General features: G+C 38.8%; 1 protein-coding gene across 3 annotated transcripts in view; it reads left to right on the top strand.

Moving 5' to 3' along the window:
• SDK1 (sidekick cell adhesion molecule 1) overlaps positions 1 to 19,218 on the top strand; it is a 407,664-nt gene that overhangs the window by 292,966 nt on the left and 95,480 nt on the right. For all 3 annotated transcript variants that reach the window (XM_075767122.1, XM_075767124.1, XM_075767121.1), the window contains 4 exons: positions 2,069 to 2,250; positions 10,370 to 10,485; positions 13,563 to 13,755; positions 17,019 to 17,117. In XM_075767122.1, the coding sequence (XP_075623237.1) occupies positions 2,069 to 2,250; positions 10,370 to 10,485; positions 13,563 to 13,755; positions 17,019 to 17,117 (590 nt within the window). The remainder of the gene's footprint in view (positions 1 to 2,068; positions 2,251 to 10,369; positions 10,486 to 13,562; positions 13,756 to 17,018; positions 17,118 to 19,218) is intronic.

The following is a 19,218-nucleotide window of genomic DNA, read 5'->3' as shown; positions in this document are numbered from 1 at the left end:
ATAGCTGCTGCCTCCTGGCAATCTGTTCTGTTTTCTCCAAATAGCATTTTCAATAATGTTTAACTTAAGCATTTTCTACAACAGCCATCAGTGTAATTGATCCCTGTCCTCGCTGTAACATCTCTTTCCATTTTAATAGAGAGTGATCATATTCATTATGCTCAATCTGTGAACATTTTTGATGTCTATATGCTTTGTCTTGACTACAGAGCAGAGAAACAATTTATTCGACAGGAATTTAAGATTATCATATAAAAGCACAACTGTCCCAGGTAATAAACCAGGCTGTTCTTCCACATTAAATTGTGTGGTCACAGCAATGTGCACTGAAGAAAAGTCTTCCTGCGCTGTTTTCTCTAGAATTAGGGTATAACAAAATGAAAACCACAATACATCCCAGAGACCCAATGCTCAAGACATGCAAGATACTAAATTGATGGAACACCTGATCTTTAAAAGTGAAGGTGCGCTGCACAAGTCATGTGGAGTATACATCAAAGTCCATGGTGAGAAAAATCATGAAGACATGACATTTCTGAACTGGTCTCCTTCCTCTGCCCTTTTTCTCACTGGCAGTATTGCATTTTAGAGGGCTGTCATGCTAACAGCGTAATAGATTAAATCACAGGAGCACTCTACACCTTGTGTGCTAGGTGTGAGACAAAACATTGCTGCCCGAAGAATTGACTTTGCCAGGAAGCATACACCCTTCACAGGAGACAAAAGAAAGAAAAAGGTAGATATTGCCTAACGTAGAAAAAGATCAAAACGTTCAATAAACTTAGCTAAGGGCTGATATTTATTTCCATTTGTATTTCATGAGTGGAATCGCACTGGTGTAGCGTTACAAATATTAAGTATGCCAAAAAATGGTCAGGCAAGCAGCTCCTCAGCAGAAAATAGAGGGGTTGTTAGTGATTAAGATCTGATCTCTTTACAAGAAGACTTTAGAACAAAATCTATGGCTGAAATACACAAAGTTGTCTAGTTGTAGAAATTGCACCAATTTAACTTAGATGAATTTAAAATCAGACTGTCAGATGTCAATGAAATTGCCCTGTGTCAATAAGCTTTTGGTGATTACTGTGAAGCAAAAGATGAATAAGAGAGCATAAAAGCTGTGTGGTGAATAAAAATACAAATGTTTCCATATTTGTCTTTTTCATGGAATAGTAATGCCTTGTGGCCCTTACTTGGCCTCTGTTTTTCTGATTTTTTTTTTTTTGTGAATTAGCATATTGTAAGCATCCATTGTATCATTTTCCTAAGGGAAGGAAAACAAACAGCGTTATTCACGTTCACAGATTTGCCAGGTTTGTTTGTTTTCTATGATTTGGTTCTCCTTAGTTTCTTGGCCTAAAGAGACACATCAAAGGGGCTCTGTTTTCTGCAATACAGTTTTTACGTGGGAAAATATATTCAGTGTTTCAGCTTCCCATGTCTCAGTAGAAAATTTGTCAGGATGTTTAACAAATACTTATCCGTATTTGGTACAGCCCTTCTCCTGGAATTCCAATGCTTGACCAATCCTTCAGTCTCAGTGATATTCCGTCCTTATTTAATCATGCTGCAAAGTAAATCCTGGTGGAAGCCAGAGATGGCAATGCCTGAAACTTTGGAAGGCCAGAGCCCTCTGAGCTCTTCCTTTTCAGATTTCGGAGGAGAAGGAAAAAAACCCCTTTTCTCAAGCTGATTTACAGCAGCACCCTGATAAAAATCACATCTGGGCTATTTTTTCTACTAAATCACAGCTTTTACTGGACAAGCCACATTTAAAAAGCTGTAATTTTTCTGCAACCATGAAACAGGATAAAATACCTGTTTTGTTTAGCCCTGAGCATGTAATCTCAGTGAGATCAGATTATAAATACTATAGCAGTCAAACATGATATGGTGTTATCAGGAGTTAGTCTGTTCTTTCTGATTATTTTTCATTATTCTTTATATAATTCTGCTGTAATAGTTTGCATATTGCCTCTTCACAAAGAAAGTTGTTTTGCTAGTCAGGATGTTTGCTCTAATTGATACCATCTAATTAACTAGCAATTTTTTTCTTTCCATATGGTAGGTATCGCCTGGCTGGCCTCCCTGGAGAATACCAGTATAAGAACATCACCAGTGCAGAAATAAACTACTGCTTAGTGAAAGACCTGATCATTTGGACCCAGTATGAAATCCAGGTGGCATCTTACAACGGAGCTGGGCTGGGAGCGTTCAGCAGACCTGTGACAGAGTACACTTTGCAGGGAGGTGAGCACATCGGACCAATATATCCTTTATAGTCAGAGTTTATAGCACAGCTTCCTAAGGAGGAGATGTGCTCTTGGATAGTCCTACCTAACAACTTGTAAAATGGTCATTTCAGTCAAATTTGATGGACAGCTTGGGGTAGGAAACACCTACAAATTTCAAATGCCTAAGTAGAGGCAAGACGAGACTCTGCTACTATCTCTGTTGTAGAAAAAGGTGTGAGTGAATTAAAAAACTATCTATTTTTGTTGACCCTCATGGTGACATGTTACCACATTTGCAGGTCGGAGTCAGCCACAGCCTAAGAAATAAATAGAAATGCTGAATAGTGCTGGGGTCCCGTGGAATCAAATTCTAGGACGTGTGACAGGCAAGGGCTGAGGTTACTCTGCCAGGAGAGTCAAAGAGAACATGGCAGGGAATTGGGTTTGTCATGGTCAGGATATGCAATGCACCACATATGCAATATAGGAGACAAAAGCTGAGTAAACCAGCTGTATTAGTTCTGATAATCCCAGAATACCTTGTTTTAGAAGTATGGAATAATTTGTAAGGGAACTGTAGGGAAAGAAATACAGCCTATGGAGAAAGGGTGTTTTGTAGCATTTCAGGAATGGTGCAGACATTTGCAAAGAGGAAGATAAAATGATCTTTAAAGCCCTGATTTTTATGCTACAGCTCCTCCGCTCCTTTCTGGTAAGTGCTTTAAGAAGAGTATAAATTACATCAACAAAAGGATATGTAATTACTTTTTACAACCAGTGTAAGGCATGTTTACACCTCTAGATTGGTATAAAAATCCGTAGCATAATTAAGTACCAGGCCCTTAAAGCTTTCATATATTCCCATAATTGCAGGGTTGTGCTGGATTGTGAGCACTGGACAGTACATGGTCTCTCCTTTATTGGTCATAAAACAATTAAACTATTTTAAAAACTTGCAGTTTTACAGTACATCAGTTAATTTACAATCAGTGAAGAAAACGTAGTTGTTTGTTAATTGTTACTAGGAGTACATTAGAACATGATTAGATATAGTTTCAGGTGTAGGGAGATCTTTAAGACAAGATTATTCATATGCAACACTAATTAACCACAACAATTAAAGAAGGAAGCTATCCATATTTTGTCTTAGGGCATGTAAAGCCTCACAGTTTAGAGGAGTCTAGACACACTCAACCTCTTTCTAGAAGTATTTATAGCAGACCTTGAAATGTTTTTCTTTAAGTCTTCTCCTTGCAGCCAGGATTAATGTTTTGTATCCCACTAAAGACCAGATCTCTGCTGAGAATTGGATTGCACACAGAATTTTAATCTCTTTTGTGAATATGCTTGTAATTCATTACTTTGTTTATTTGTGCCTTTTAAGCTATCATAGCACCTTAACCTTCCATCTATTAAGACTCAGGTTTGGCCTCCACACTCTTTTTCTTAAATCCTGCAATTGACTCTAATTTCCCTTGATATTATGTGCTGTTATTATCATCCTTTATTGATTGGCTGTCTGTTGTCATTTATAAGGATATAAATCCTCTGTTATAAATTAAGTGTAGTCAGTCCTGCATTCATATCAATCAGCAAGTGTTTAGACTGCAGGACAACTTGCAATGGCCTGTTTGTCTTTATGTAGTTCCTAAATACTCAATGGTGGGTAGAAGTAGAAGAAACATTGGATATTTATTACCTATTTTATACCAGTATTTAATTATAGCAGTAAATAACTACTTCATGGATCTCCTAATGAATGCCTTGCTGGGTTACCGTGCAAAGTCCCTGAAGGCATACGGTCTGTCCTAAAAAGATTTTGAGGACTTTTTACATTTGGAGTTGAAAAGCAGCGAGGGTGGGTGGTATCAGTATCATTCGAAACTGGATTAATATCAAGTTTCCATATGTAGTGCACTGCTGTCCGAAACCCCGTTCCTTGATCTTTCTTGTAGTTGGAAAATGACAGGAAAAGCCAATGGCTGTTTCGTGCTCTGGATCGTCCTTCCCAAACCCAAACCAGTGGGAGTAAGAAAAAGCCATGTGTAAAACTGCCTTGTAAATCATATTCTGATTTTAATATGAGCAGAGGTAAATGTCAAAGACACACACTCCCATCCATCCCCCTCTCCTTCTACCACTGCCGCCGCCTCTATTCTGACACGCATTAAATGATGTGAGCTATGCTGGCAAGAACCTGTCTGTCTGCAGATGAAAAATACCTGAAATACCTCATATTAATCAAGTGTGCTATGCAGTCAAAGCCTGGCAGGAAATGAGCGCTGGGAGCAGATCAGCCCATTGGCAGGAGCAGGTCAGCACATTTGGCATCTCTGTCATAGGGAATATCGACTGGCCATGGTGGATTGATACCAGAACCCAGTCCATTAATCCCTTATTAGTCCTCTGGCATTGCTTTAGCCATTGATAACTACTCAGCTACTCAAAGCTCTTCGAAAATCACCAACTTCTAGAATGTAGCCAAACTTGCAAGATGCTGAAAGATCTAAATTTGTAGAGAAACTAGCACATAATGTCAGTTAGATAAAATGTCAGAAAGACTTACTGGCAAAGCACTGAACACCCTAGCACTGGGGTCAGACAGTTTGACTGTCTCTAAATCTTGAAAGTCTTCAGAGTGATATTCAGCCTAATCCTTTCATGCTCTGTATATATAGGTCTTTCTTCATCAGACTTTCTCCAGCTGTTCCTTACTTTGATGTTACTTTTCACAGGGATTTGTGCCAGCCTTCTGCATAGGGCAATTTTTACTTAGTTAAACAGTGTCCTGCAGGACTTTTCCTTGTCATATGAAAAACTGAAGTTTCCCCGTACTTTTTCAGATAAGAATACCTTTGTGAGATGTATGAACATTTCTGGATGGTGACAATGTTGTCTCTGGTCTGTACTATTGGACATATTTACCTTTTCCTGCAGGTTGATTTTAGAAAGCAGAAGCTTCCATCCTTTACTTTGAATCTGTCCCTTTTATCTCACTGGCATGAATACTTCTGAACTTCTCTCTCTTTGAAAAACTCCCACCACTCCTTAGATTCAGGCAAGGCATGGTTTCTAAGTAGAGACGTATCTTTCGTTAGGCATTTTGTGTTGACATTAACCCACTTTTGTTTCTGCTTTAAGTGCTAGCCCTTTCTTTTGATGCGCATCCCAAAAGCCAGTCTTATGTTCTAAAGTTCATAGGTCTCAACATGTAGTTTGATATCATTTTATTTTCCCTTCTGTGCTCTGCATGGACACCTTGAAAGGCCAGGAAAGTCTGAACAAAAGGCCCTTCCTGAATAAAAGAGTGGGAGAATCACCAGACTAATGAGTCTTGATGGTGTGGAGAGAAGGATAAAAGCAAGATGAGTCTGTTCAGGAAGGTCCAAAGTGGTTTCTTCCTAGGCAGTAGGAGGTGAATCAGAAATTTATAAGGACTGAGACAGAAGAGCTGCAGAAAACATAGTTAACTGAAAACTTTCTAATTATGTTGGAAATAATCTTGGAAAAGGAACTTCTGAATAAGGAATGTCCTTGGCAACCATTCAGTTTTATCTCAGTGAAAAGAGATTTCCCTTAGTTTTTGCTTAGGCTTTCTTGGCAAAAACATTTTAAAGATCCTCGTTCATTTCCTTTGGGAAGCCTACCAAAAGCCTTGGAGCTTCCATGGCCTTTTTGGGCCAAGCTACTCCTGTGCAGAAGCAGGTTGGAGTTGTAGTGGCTTGATTTTGTGTACCTCAGTTTTATCACTGTTAGGTGTCATTTGCCATCTACTGTGGGGTTTTTTATTATTAAAAAAAAAAATAATTGACAAAGGTTGTGAAATTAGCGGTTGCCTTGGTGAGGCCCCTTGCTGCCAGCTCTTAATAAAGAAGTAAAATCTTGTCCTTGGGAGAGGCATGCAAGAAAGGAAGAAGGCATTTCCCAGCTGCGAGAAGCAGAATTCATCAGTTAGTGCCAAATCTCGCACTACTGATTTTCAGATATTGGCACGTGTAGAATTGCAGAGACCACTTGCTCTATGCACCTGCTGCAGTTCATAGCACAGCGAAGGATGTCAGCCGGGAGTGCAGGGGAATGGGCTTCACAGGAGGAACCGCACGCTCCCACAGCAGAGTCTGCCCACCGGGGATGTGCAGCTTAGCACCTCAAGTGACCCGCGGTAAAGGAACAACCAAATCTTCACATAGAGAAAAACATGGAGTTTCCTGAGCCTGCCTCATTGATACATGGAAGCTGCCACCTCAAAGGTCAGGAGCTCCGGAGGAGTAGGAGACTTTTTACCAGCCTTTTGTTGAAGATCTATGTTTAAGACCAGTAGTCTGGCTGTCAATCTCTGTGGGGTTTACATGCTATTTGCACATAGCTGGAGACAGAATAATTACATGTATACATGCTTAACCTTAATGCCTTCTCTTCTCTCAATTATCTCGTCAGCCAAACCCTTTTAATGGCTTTTATCTAGAGTGCTTCCGTGACCTTTTCTACTTAGAATGCTGTGCATTAACTTGCAGTCCCTGGGGCTGAGCTCTCAACAGATTTCCAACCACGTGAACTTTGTCGGGAAGAAAGTAACAATTGGTTTTGTCTGACCAATTTGATCTGCAACTCCAAGATGACTCCCAGAAGGGTATCTACTGTGACATGCTTTAGGGATACTTGCAAACATGATGAAGAACAGATTTAAAAACTGAGCATGTAAATACTTGGGAATTACTCTTGAAGTACCTACGTGACATCAGTAGCTTCCTGACAACAAGAAACTTGTAGGAAGAGGGTAGATATCTACCACTAAATTAGAAAATCCTTTATGTGGACAGTCACAGTTTCAGTAAGTTACTAACCGTGATCTTGGAAAAGTATCTGAGTTTTGAAGTGACCAGAAGGTCAATTCTGATTTAGCTTCTGTCAAACTTCTTTTCTTTTTTTAAATGCAAAACTGTTCAAATACCCAAAGAAGCCTTTAATATCAGGACATAAAAGGAGAACTTGATACTGGCACTTTGAAGTAAATTTCAGGTTATAATTCCAATATTTTACTGATTAAAAATATAAAAATGTATTATATTATGTCTTCTGCATTATAATTAGGCTTATGTGTATCAGATGAGCCATGTTCTTTCCATCTTTTTAAATGTGTTCATTGAGATGGAGATGTTGATTTTTCAATGAAGATGTCCAAAGAGGAATTGTAATATAAATCATAATTTCCAACATTCTGAAGGTTTTATGTTTTGTGTTCATAATTTTTACCATTTTTCTTATTGTAGCAGGTACTTTTTGTGCTATGGTAGTTTATTGTTGTTTCAGGAAATTATCTCCTAATGAAGGAAAAAAGTTCCTTTCAAAAGAAACAACCAATACCTTTGGTTATCCACATTTCTAAAACTGTAGTAAATCAATCCTAAAATGCATGCCTAGATTTTTTGGGGAACTGTAAGGACTGCAAGTGAAAACTTGGAACTTGCTGATGTAGGTTTTTTCCCATCTCAAAAAAATTGCAATATTTTGAATTTTATCTAAAAGACTCATCAGACCCTTAGAATAAAATTCTGGTGATGTTGAAGCCACTGGAAATTTGGTATTCATTGTACAGCATCCACAGGATCCTCCATTGCAGAAAATAATGCCCACAGAAATGAAGCAGCAATGTGCATGCTAATCATGTTTCAGGAAAATGATAAAGGCAGTGGGAGTGTCCTGCTGGGGACTGGTTGTACTGTTAACTCTCAGGTCACCTGTATGGGTTTCTTATCCCCTGGGAATACCAGCCTCTTCCTACTGCTGCCCAAGTTCTGCATTTCTTCAAGTGCGGTTGTCAGTGGGCAGCACGTGGGTTATGTATAGATTTTCTGTACAATAATTGTGTTACAAAATCAACGTAGCACATATAAATAGAGTTGTAATGTAGTGGTTCAACAGAAGGAAGAAGAATGAGTGGAGAGGATGATGCTTGGCTGATTTAGCCCTTGTGGCAGGAGATTAATCTATCAGTGATAGCCATGTGACTTTCTGATAGCAAGCTAACTTGAAGGCTTCTAATACAGTTTTCTTCTGCAATAATAAATCTCTGGCAGTTACAATATCTGAATATGTAAATATGCAGGAAAGTAAGAATTTTTGTTTAAAAAAATCTTATTCACCTTAACTGTTAATTATACAAAGTATTACACACAAAAGCAAATTGAAATTCATCTTGTGACTTTCATAATAAACAGTTTCATCAAAGATGATGAATAAGAAAAAATACATTTAGTAGGGGAATGTAGCCAAAGCAGCTTGTTATGACTGTAGAGTGACTTTAATGTATATGACTGTATATCAGGATGATTTGATGAATCTCTTAACTACAAAAACTTTATGATGTCTACAGGTCATTAAGATAATATTATAACCTTCCAAAAGCATACAGGGAATTATGATACATGGCAGCAAGTAGGGCCCAGATTCTAATGAAAATTTAGAGTAGTATCAGATAAATTCTGGTTTTAGAACTCAATAATTATGCATAGTTCATAAATGGTGACATCAGGTTTTAAATTAGGGCAAGAAAATTCTGAGTAATACGCAGTTTCTGAGGTTAAACAAAATGTGCAGAGCTAAATTTTCAAGCCATTGTAGACACCAGGGAGTTTTAGTGACCCAGGGCATGAAAGTGGATGTTCTTGTCATTTCAAACCTGACATCTTTGAGCATTTCTCCATTTTTCTGTGTTGATGTTTCTAGGTTGTGGATGTCTTTGATAAGTGTACACTGTCCTTGTCCTGTTGACTGCAGTCTCACCATAGCTTGTAGACCAGTTAAGAATAATGAATGCCCCTTTATGCTGCTTTCAAACAAACATAGCTTTGGGTGGAAAAAGGAGCGTTTTTACATTTTTGAACTTAATGTCTTGATTTCTTCTCCATATAAAGACTCATTTTAAGCTTTAAAAGTTTGTGACCTGTTTTTGAAAAGTATGGAGCAAGCCACCATTTCTCAGTGGGAAATGTGGATACTTTTCAGAAGCATAGGTCAGTGGGCTTTGATGGAAGTTTTCCCTCGGAAGCAGAAGGAACAAAGCTTTCCAGGCTTCAAAATGCCTTGTGGATAGTTCCTCTTTTGTAGAATACAAACGTACCTGGCTGTCAATAGTAATATTTACGAAGCTTTATTAAACTTATTTTATAGGATTCAAAGGGTATTAGTCCTTTTTTTTTTTATACTCAGATAGCAGTTTTCTTCTTAAACTTGCTATAAGCTTGGTAATTTCATTAAAATAGACCTGTCTATTATTCTTTCCTCTGAGAACTATAGAAATGACATCCTAAAGCAGTAAGTTGAAGAAATTGCCTGGAAGATATTTAAAGAGACATTGTATTAAATGGCAAAATATTTCAGAGTTATTTTTTGTTGTTTGAAGGCAGTATGCATTTATGTTCCATGCTTTCTTTTGTATTGAGAAAACATCTGTCTAATTAAATACTTGGCATAAAATGTTTATGCAACTTTTAGTAGATTAGAGGATGTATTGGCTCAGAATATATATAATCAATTCAATATACATGAATGAATATCATATCAAGATAAAATGAGAACATCTCCAATTCCCAAGAAAAATCTTTATTGCGTGTGATATGACTGGTCCTAATTCTTTAAACAGTAGTAAATAATAAACAGATGCTGTCTCCAGATTATAACTCACAATTAGAGTTTTAATTGTGTGAACTCCATGTTTGCTTGTCTGATCTGGGGAATTGGGCGGCATTAAAAGACTCAAGAAATTTCTTTCTGAAACTGTTCTTGCTCCATGCAGTCATGGGTAATTGAAAGACGTGGGTTCACCTGTCATTACCTGGCTTCTTTCTCAAGTCTTTATGAGAAACTCATCTGTGGAATAATAAGCTACAGAAATCATTTCATCCCTTCCCCTTGAAAGAATCTCCAATACAGAATGAGAAATTAACCCAATTTCCCTGCTTTGCAAATCATTGCTGGTTACTGTTTCACAAGAAGCGCATCCTTCTCTCAAGGTTGTTATTACTTTGTGACTCACGAGTGGCAGTCAATGGGTTCTGTCTTCACCTTCTCTTTTGTCACCTCATCCCTCCTCTGTTCTGTTTTCTTTTGTTCCTCTCTCTGCTGACTGGGAGCAGTGCCTACAGCCCCACCGCAGAACGTGCAAGTCGAAGCTGTGAACTCCACAACCATCCAGCTCTTCTGGAACCCTCCACCCCAACAGTTCATCAATGGAATTAACCAAGGATACAAGGTAAATAGAAACAAGATTTCTGCAACTTCAAATAACATTTGCCTTAACAGTCTTGGTATATACCAATTAGAAATTTCATCTAATAATCTGTGAATCTCCAAAGTGAGTGTATATTTTCAGGGGTATCTTACAAGAGTAAAATGAAGAGAGAACTGAGCCGTTGTGGCTCCTGCCATAGCATTTGCTAATTTATGTAAGTTCTGAAAAGGGAATATGTCATGGGCTAGAAGTCCTAATACCTTTGTCATTTACCTGGAGAATTTCCACAGCCAAAAAGCAGTTCAATGTCAAACGGCTTGGAAAGTCAGCACAGGAGATATGTCGCTGTGCCACTTAAAAATCAACCTTGAGATTTCTGTTTACTCTAATGCAAAATTCCCATTCATTTCATTAGGAACCAAGACATCACACTAAATATTTGTCTTAACTTTCCCACTGTGATGATTTGGGAGATATAAGAATGTAAAATTTATTAATCATGCTTGATGACACAGAGTTAGCGTGATAAGTCCCTGTTGATGGGGCAACTCCAATATCTATTACAGTACGCAGAGCAGAGAGTCCTTAACAGAGCACTTGTTGGTACTTTGACCAGTGGAGTGTATGCTAAGAAGGTAGCTGGAGTGGTTTATTTCTGTCTCTCAGGAAGGACTGCTTAATAGAAACTCCTTCAATGGTTTGGCGGTAGCGGCATAATAAATGAAGGTTTTAAAAACATTCGTGGAAAGAACAAAGAGTAATCTTGTAGGAGTCACGGAGCAGGAAAAGGGAAGACAGCTATCTTTTACGAATAGGGAGGAGGAAGGATGATTTAGGTGTTGGGTGAGGGAACACTGGGTGAGCTGAGAAGGATGTGTAGTTCAGAAGGAAAGCTGTGAATTGAGGGATTATAGGTGGATTTTAGAAGTTTTGGAAGTCTTGATCCTTCTCCAAGAATTTCTCAAAGTGATAAAGAAACTGAGACAGAGGTATGCATGGGAGTTTCAGTATTTTCCCTGTCTATATATTTCTCATAAAAACCAGTGATAGTTTCAGAATCCCGCTGCTGAAGTACTACATACATGTAGATGGGTATGTCTGTTTTTCCCAGGGACAGAATCAGCTCTCAAGACTAGCTGACTGACAGGGCTGCAGGAGTATATCCTGAAACCTCAGTACAGAATTAGTACTTGGCTTCTGTTCAGACTCTGGAGAATAAAAGCACTTTTTGGGCTCAGCGGACTGCAGTGCACTCTAATTTTCTGGTGCAAGTCCAAGCATGGTGAGCTCAGTTGGATTTGCAAAAGTCATATTTCAGATTTTTATTCTTTGTTTTATTCAAACAGAGTTTAAGTCTAAAGATCCTTCATCTCATCGCATAGTTACTTCTAATTTATGGTTTGGTTTCTTAAGCAATGGTATAAAATAACTGAATTGAAATTTGTATCTGTCAGCGGTCAGTGAAAACTTTTGAAATGATCAAAATTTCTCTTTCCTTGTATTTCTTTGATTGCAGTAGATTGCAAAAGCTCTTTACCATTCCTGTTTCTCATAGGGACTGTGAATTGCAGTACAAAGACTGCGTGAGAATCTCTCTGTCAGGTGCTTCTGTAGCATAGGTTTTTGTATGATTTATAAATTACTAGTAGTCAAAGCAAGGCCTTTGCTTTTCTTAAGGATTAATCCCATTTTTTCCTTTAACTGATGGAATTGTTCACCTTTATTGTCAGCACATTTCCTGAAGACTGTGCAATGAAATGTACTTATAAAAGAGAAGTTCAGTCCTCCAAAGTTATAAATGCCAATTGTAATCCACAAAGGTGATTTAGAAAAGAAAATAAAACTTACCATTCCATCACCCATTTTCCCTTTTTATCTTTTCTTTGAAATTTATTTGCATTTCAAGAAGTTGTAAAATGCACCTTTTCAAATATGAAATATTCCTAACAAAATTACTCCTTATAGTCCTCTAACTGTGCTTTCTGATTCTCCGAAACTGTAGACATTGGCTAAATGTGTCAAATATGACTCATTAATTTCAGGGATCTATTCGTGTTTGAGCCTGAAATCAATACAAGTAGCATGATTTACACAGCTACTGAGTAAGGTCTAGAATTTTAACATGCTTGTGTAAGCCACACGATAAGGATTTTTGAACAAAATAAAAATTTCAAAGCACTTTAAAGCTTTAGACCCCTAAGCCATTAAGACAATTTCAAAAATTGTTTTAAAATTTCAAGATCATTTGCCAAAAATGAATTTTTGAAGTCCTTGTTTAGGTACCTACACATAAAGTATTCCACTCTAAAAAATATTGATCACCCAGAAGATCCCTGAGATGAATGAAACCTGGAAGAACTGAGCACATCTGCCAAGCACGCTATTTTAAATGCATGAAAATGTCTTCAGGAGTCTAACTTTTGGGACCCAGGTGTTGAATATTGTAGTAATCATCTTTACAACCATTTCCTAGTCTTTCTGTAGTTCCAGAACCACTTGAATCATTCACAGCGTGGATATCCCCAAACCGCCGAACACTGTAATGCTCTTAGCCTGTTAGACTAGGTCAATGGGATGCTGGGGGCCTGTGGGAGGGGAAGGAGGATTTCCCCCTCCTCTCTCTCTCTCTCTCCCTTATCCCACTAACGTACCCAGGCAGTGGGATCTTTAAAGGAACCCCAAAATAAGGTAAAGCATTTATCTCAGAGTCACATTGAAAGTACTTTGCTTCCTTCAGCTTCCTTTCAGCAGCAGAGACTATCCAGGCTGGCCAGAGCAGCCCAGAGAGAGACAAAAGACTGATGTCATACAAACAATCATTCCCAATAGTTTTGCCATTGTTCAGTAGCAGACGTTGAAAATTGCAATGCCTCCACGGTATCGGTGTATCCTCCATCACTAGTGAGTATTATACACATCCCTCCAGTTATCAGAGGAACAGTGTTATATCCATCTGTTCAGTGTCAGAGCTGACAGTAGTTTAACAGCATTGCTTGTTTTTTTACAATCAGATTAAGATGGTTTTGGCAGACAAACATACTTTGATTCCAAATAGACACAACTTCTGATGAGAGCTCATCCATGTTTAAATTTTCTAGCTTCTAGCATGGCCAGTGGATGCTCCAGAAAGTGTGACTGTGGTCACCATTGCTCCTGATTTTCATGGTGTTCATAGTGGCTGCATCACCAACCTGAAGAAATACACTACTTACTACACATCGGTTCTGTGTTTCACCACACCTGGCGATGGACCACGAAGCACACCCCAGCTCCTGCGCACCCTGGAAGACAGTGAGTAGTCAGCACTGGTAGAGAATCTCAGTGCTTGGATTTCGTTTGGTTGAATATAAAAGCCAGAATTTTCAAATCTGGGCTTTTAAAATTGGATCTCAGGTTCACAATCAGTTTGTCATCTCTTGTCAAGTTACTTTGCATCAGACAATGACCTAGGCCAGTTGTCCACATGTGTTCTTCTAGCCTGTGGCAAATGAAAAACATTTTTTTTTTTTTTTCATTATGGACTAAACCTGGACAAATTTGCTATATTGTTCAGAAGCTGAAAGCTTCATAGTCTGGTTCAGCTAACACACAACATGTTTATGTCTGTGATCCCTTATGTTCTTAAATCCATGTTCAGGCATCCGAATAAATATGAATTGATCTTAGGAACTGAGTACTGGAACTTTCTGTGGAGGTCAATGATTAATTTACGATTGTTTCCTTCCGTTATTCAGTATATTGAAAATGTCTTTATCTGTATTATATTGCAAGTATTTGTATAAAAGAACCAGGATCATAACAACACAGTAAGTTTCATTTTGCAAAACTGGAGTCAACCTCATAGGATGAAATAAGATGAGCTGGATAGTCTAGCATATAAATTATTTCCCGAGTCAGAAAATGTTTTGGCCTCTGTGGCCCCTTGGAAGTGTTTGCTCAGGACATATTAGGGACTAACAAATGTAGCCTGTGTCTGATGCAGGTAACAATTAAATTGCAGTGGCTCTCACAGCTAACTGTTGTCCACAGTGATCTTGGCTCTGGCCAGCGCTCCAGTATCTCCCTGTCACAGAGCATCATAAACACTGCTGCACATTTTCAGATCCGAATCAGAATTTAAAAAAAAAGTCTAATATGTCCATTAGCGTATTGTTTTTAGAAATACTACTTTGCCTTAATAGAGATCTTTTAGGTTAGTCAGTGTTCCCGTAAAGAAAAATTTGATTAACGTTCACAGAAGTGAGGCTAAAAGTGCTAATCCAATTTTTCATGAGATACTCTTGAAAGAATATGAAGGAAATTAAGTACTTTACCGTGGATTTTCCTCTTGTGGTCAGTGTCCTCCATAGGCTAGGGCTCTGCCCCAAAAGCAGATCGTAGACTTAGAGTAGAAGATCACAAATATAGCAGTTTAATTGCCAGAGATCTATGCGAACCATTAATACAAACTCATACATATTTATCTGGGGTTAAAGCAAAAGGCATGCGGGAAAGAGAAATATACATTAGATTCCTGTGTGTAGATTTAACTTTTTTGCCTGTTTTCCTATGGAAGTGAGGCTTTGGGCAATGATGGTTTGTAAATGTGTTCGGTTGTCTGTCTTAGGTCCATCTGTCTTTCTCCCTCCAACACCATTTGAACCCCCGTGGCTCATTTCAGTGAGTATGGAAGAGTAAGAAACCAAGATATGAGACTCCTAAGATTTCATGAAAATTAATCAACTGGGAAGAGGAAAGAGACTATTAATATTTGTGCTGAAGGAAAGGCTGCAGAAATGAGCCTTAAAGACTTTGTGCAAAGGGGGACAAAGGGCATAATCAAGGCATTGGGAGTATCTCAGGGAAATGTTGGGGGTCACATGACGTTTTAAACACAAGAAAATTCCATCATGAAACATAAAATTAGAGAAAGCTGGACTTATATTTTGTAAAACATTTAAAACATTTCTTGGTGTATGCAGCTGTATGCTACATGGAGCTTCAGCAGTAGAAAAGAGCGGGTTTTTTTTTTTTTTGATCCTTCAGAATTGCTTTCCTTGGTTTTCATGGTGCCTGAGAAGTTAAGTGCAGGATGGTATAATGCATCTTTGCGGAGAACTCGTTGAATCTAAGTTGCTTCAGGATTTATGTGGTGGGAAAAAAGATTTGAAAGGACTGTCATTCATGTTCTCAGGTGATAATTTTCTGTCTGTATAGCAAAGTTAGGCAATCCTTTAGAAAAAAAATAGTGCAAACAGATCCATTTGCTGATGAACTACAGGTCAAATAAAATCTGACATGCAGTCAGAAGCAATGTGTCCTGGCTTGGAGTAAGCTGCACCTGGTTTTCATTGTGACATTAAAATTGGACTGCAACTGCAGGAGCTAATTGGAGTAAAGCTTTGCAAGTATGCAGTTTGCGTGTCTGCAGATACATGGTCCCGAATAGCGCATAATTGCTGTGCTCTTGTTGGGTATTCCTGAGATCGCTACCAGATCAGCAGTTCTTTCTGTTCTGTGATATCTAGTAGTCAAAGCATTATGGATTTGGAAATTTTCCTCACTGGGATTGCAGAATTGCAAATGTGGTTGTAGCCGACCTACTGGCAGGCTTCTTTTTTTTTTTTTTTTTTAATCATAGCTGGAGGGGAATGAGAAACTGGACTAAAGTGAAGAGGAAACAAAATATGAAATTGCAGAAGAGAAATTGCCAACTGATGTCAGTGGAGCTGGAGGACACTCGGGCAGGGATCCAATGGCAGAAGCACAGTGAATATAAAGTGAACAAAAACTCCTTTTTCCAGTACATCGATTGAAGACAGAACAGCAGTTGGATCAAAAATCAGTCAGGATGTCTTCCTTGAAGATCAAAATTGAGGGAGGATGGCATATTCTTGACAGTCATTCCATTTTATGTTCTTTCATTGCACACTAGGGAGCTGAAATTTTTAAGAGCTCTTGAGCTACATCATAAAAATCCTTTAAAAGTTTCACACACTTGTATTCATTTTACAGAAGACAGTTGCCATTCTGTTGGACGTTTTTAGAGTTGTTTTGAGAGAATCTATCCAAGCAGTGGCTCGGTGACTCTGTCCTTGGTTTGACCTTGCGTAGCCAAAAGGCTTTTTCCAGGTGAGGGGGGTGCTGGCAGTGTTGCTACAGACCTCAGGCCAGATAAGCTGCACGCAGCAGCACAGGTAAATGCCGCATGCCGTCGTTGAGGCAAAACAGCAAATGCGATCATTTCCAGGATTGCCAGCTTGATTGTTCTAATTAGATTAGATCAAGAAGAGAGGCAGAGAACAAGTTGCGTGCAAGTCTCCTGCTGCCACTCTCTTTAGTTCTCTGCACGGTCAGGATGATGACTGGATAAAATAATTTATGTGATGATAGCCAGAGTGCTTCTTAACACCTTGCGTTCTCCCCTCTCCCCTGCAGCTCTCATTGATGTTTCCAGCAGGCTTCCCTTGGCCCCCGGTCGGTGTTTTATTTCTTCAGCCATTACCTTGCCACGTGAATCAGATCAGAAGTATGTGGGGTTCTCCTGTTAACAGATTTCCTTTTCTGATTGCCAGAGCCAGGAGCGGTGGGACATCTGAGTTTCACTGAGATTCTGGACACGTCTCTCAAGGTCAGCTGGCAAGAACCTGTGGAGAAAAATGGCATCATTACAGGCAAGTATCAGCTGCTATCTCCTTTTTATTTATTTTATTTATTTTATTTTATTTTATTTTATTTTTTAGTGGGTGGGGGGTAGAATGTATCATTGCAGTGAAAACATGTTTGCGTAATAGAGCATTTAGGGAGAAATGGCTACTGCGAGCGCTGGGTTCCTGGTCCCTCTTTTAGGTAATTGAAATGTCAGCTAGGGCACGATATGGAAAGTATGGGTCCAATTACTGGCAGCTCATGATTGTGGTCACTGAAAAGGCAGTCTGTATTAGAAATCAGCTCCCCATGGAGTTTCTGGTCTTGTTAAATCTTCCGTGAACTCCACCTGCGTTACTAAATTGCTGAAACTTTGTGAGACGGTGTTTGGTCTTTGCCCCAAAGGTGGGGGGTTCCTACATGGAGTTTACAGCTGCAGAATCTGGATTGGCATTGCTAAGATTTGCAATCAAGACCAAGCCTGAAATCAGCGGTATCCTTCATCTGTGATCAAGTGGTCTGGCTGTGGACTGCGTGACAGAATTTGCATGTCATTACTTAATCTTGTATAAACCATCACAAGGGTTCAGAACTCTCTTGTTTCTCTTTGATGAGTTTGCCATTTGACAAGCTATTTATCTATTTACTGTATGCCAGTGTAGATACAACATCAGCAACTTCATTATTTTGCATAAAGGAAGCTATAAATAGTTGAGGAAAAACTGTAGTTCTTATCAACAGAGGCAATATTGTTTTTGGATGGGAAACTATTACAGCAGCACAGGATGGACATTCCATTTAACAAAGGCTTTCAAGGTTTTGAAGTGCAAGAAAGCACCCAAATTTTAAATTACTGGAGCTAAAAATCATAGTTAGGAAGGGAAAGGATCATTTCATATGAATCAAAATATTTTGTTTTGGGAGCATTGACAATGAAATGTTTAATTTTTGTTTCTTTTAAAAACTGTATTGTGATTTGTAAAAATGAAATACATTTTAGGAATTTCAGAAAAGTAAATCAGACTTTCTGGCCCCTGAACATTGAAATTTTATATCAGTCCAATTTCCTGAAGCATTTTAACATTGACAGGTCTAATTATTTTGATAGGACTTGCATTTGTCAGTGTTTTCTCTGTGTCTGTAACATGCACCATTTGTACATGTGTCTTCTCTGCTGTTTATAGTATATGTAGAGTCCTTATGCAGATCATTTTATGCCTTTATATACCACAGTAACCTTCCTGAAATATGCATTGTTTTAAGCGGTTCTAGAACAGAAACTAATGACTTCTGAAAGCAGAGCAGTATTGATTCAGTGAAGATGGCCAAAGCCTTCAAGCCTAAGTGCTTAAATTTAGGTACCTAAACCCAAGCCTAGCTATCTAAGCAAGATGATGTCATATTTATGCTTGTTAAGCACGAGTTAGCGGCACTGTGCTTAGTGTTGCAGAATTGCTTTGCTAGAAACAAGCTGCGGCCTCCTAGAATGGGTTGAAACCTGGTGGAGCGTGATGATGGACCATGTTACATTTGGGACAAATTGTTTCAGAAGGAATTAACTCAAGAAGCTCTATTGTTCATGGAGAAACACCAGTGTAAAAGTGCCCAGCAAAGTTTATAAGGAAAAAGAAATGTCCTTAATGATGTAAATTGCATTTGGGGTAGAACAAAAGAATAGCAAAATTGTTTGTGCCCCGAGTACCTCAAAGATTTACAGAGGGCTACTTGGCAATTGGAGTGCTTAGGGAGGCAATTCTTCATCATTTCTGCTCATTGATATCTTTACTGGACTTTCTTGTTCTGTGCACCAGAGCTGGGAGGAGGAAGGCACGGAGGGTGGTGCCGGCAGCCAGCCTGCTCTGGGAAATTGCCCATTACTCTTGCTGTAAATTTCAGTATCTTCCTCGTTCTCTCAGTAAACATTGATTTATGAGGACCTGGATGTAGACGGACAGTTTGTGATTGGGTGTGCTGCTCTCTTGTAGAGAATTTACTCCAGATCAACAGAAAATTATTTCTGAAACTCCTCTGGTCATTAGTTTCTGTTAGACAGCATTTCGTGGAGAGGGTGCAGTGCCAAAGCATACGGGAAGGCTCGGTGGCACCTTTCCTGTTCTCACACTGAAG

Source organism: Balearica regulorum, chromosome 15, assembly GCF_011004875.1.
Source record: "Balearica regulorum gibbericeps isolate bBalReg1 chromosome 15, bBalReg1.pri, whole genome shotgun sequence".
NCBI lineage: Eukaryota > Metazoa > Chordata > Aves > Gruiformes > Gruidae > Balearica > Balearica regulorum.
Note: the sequence above shows the minus strand (reverse complement) of the source record. Positions and strands in the feature narration are given on the sequence as shown.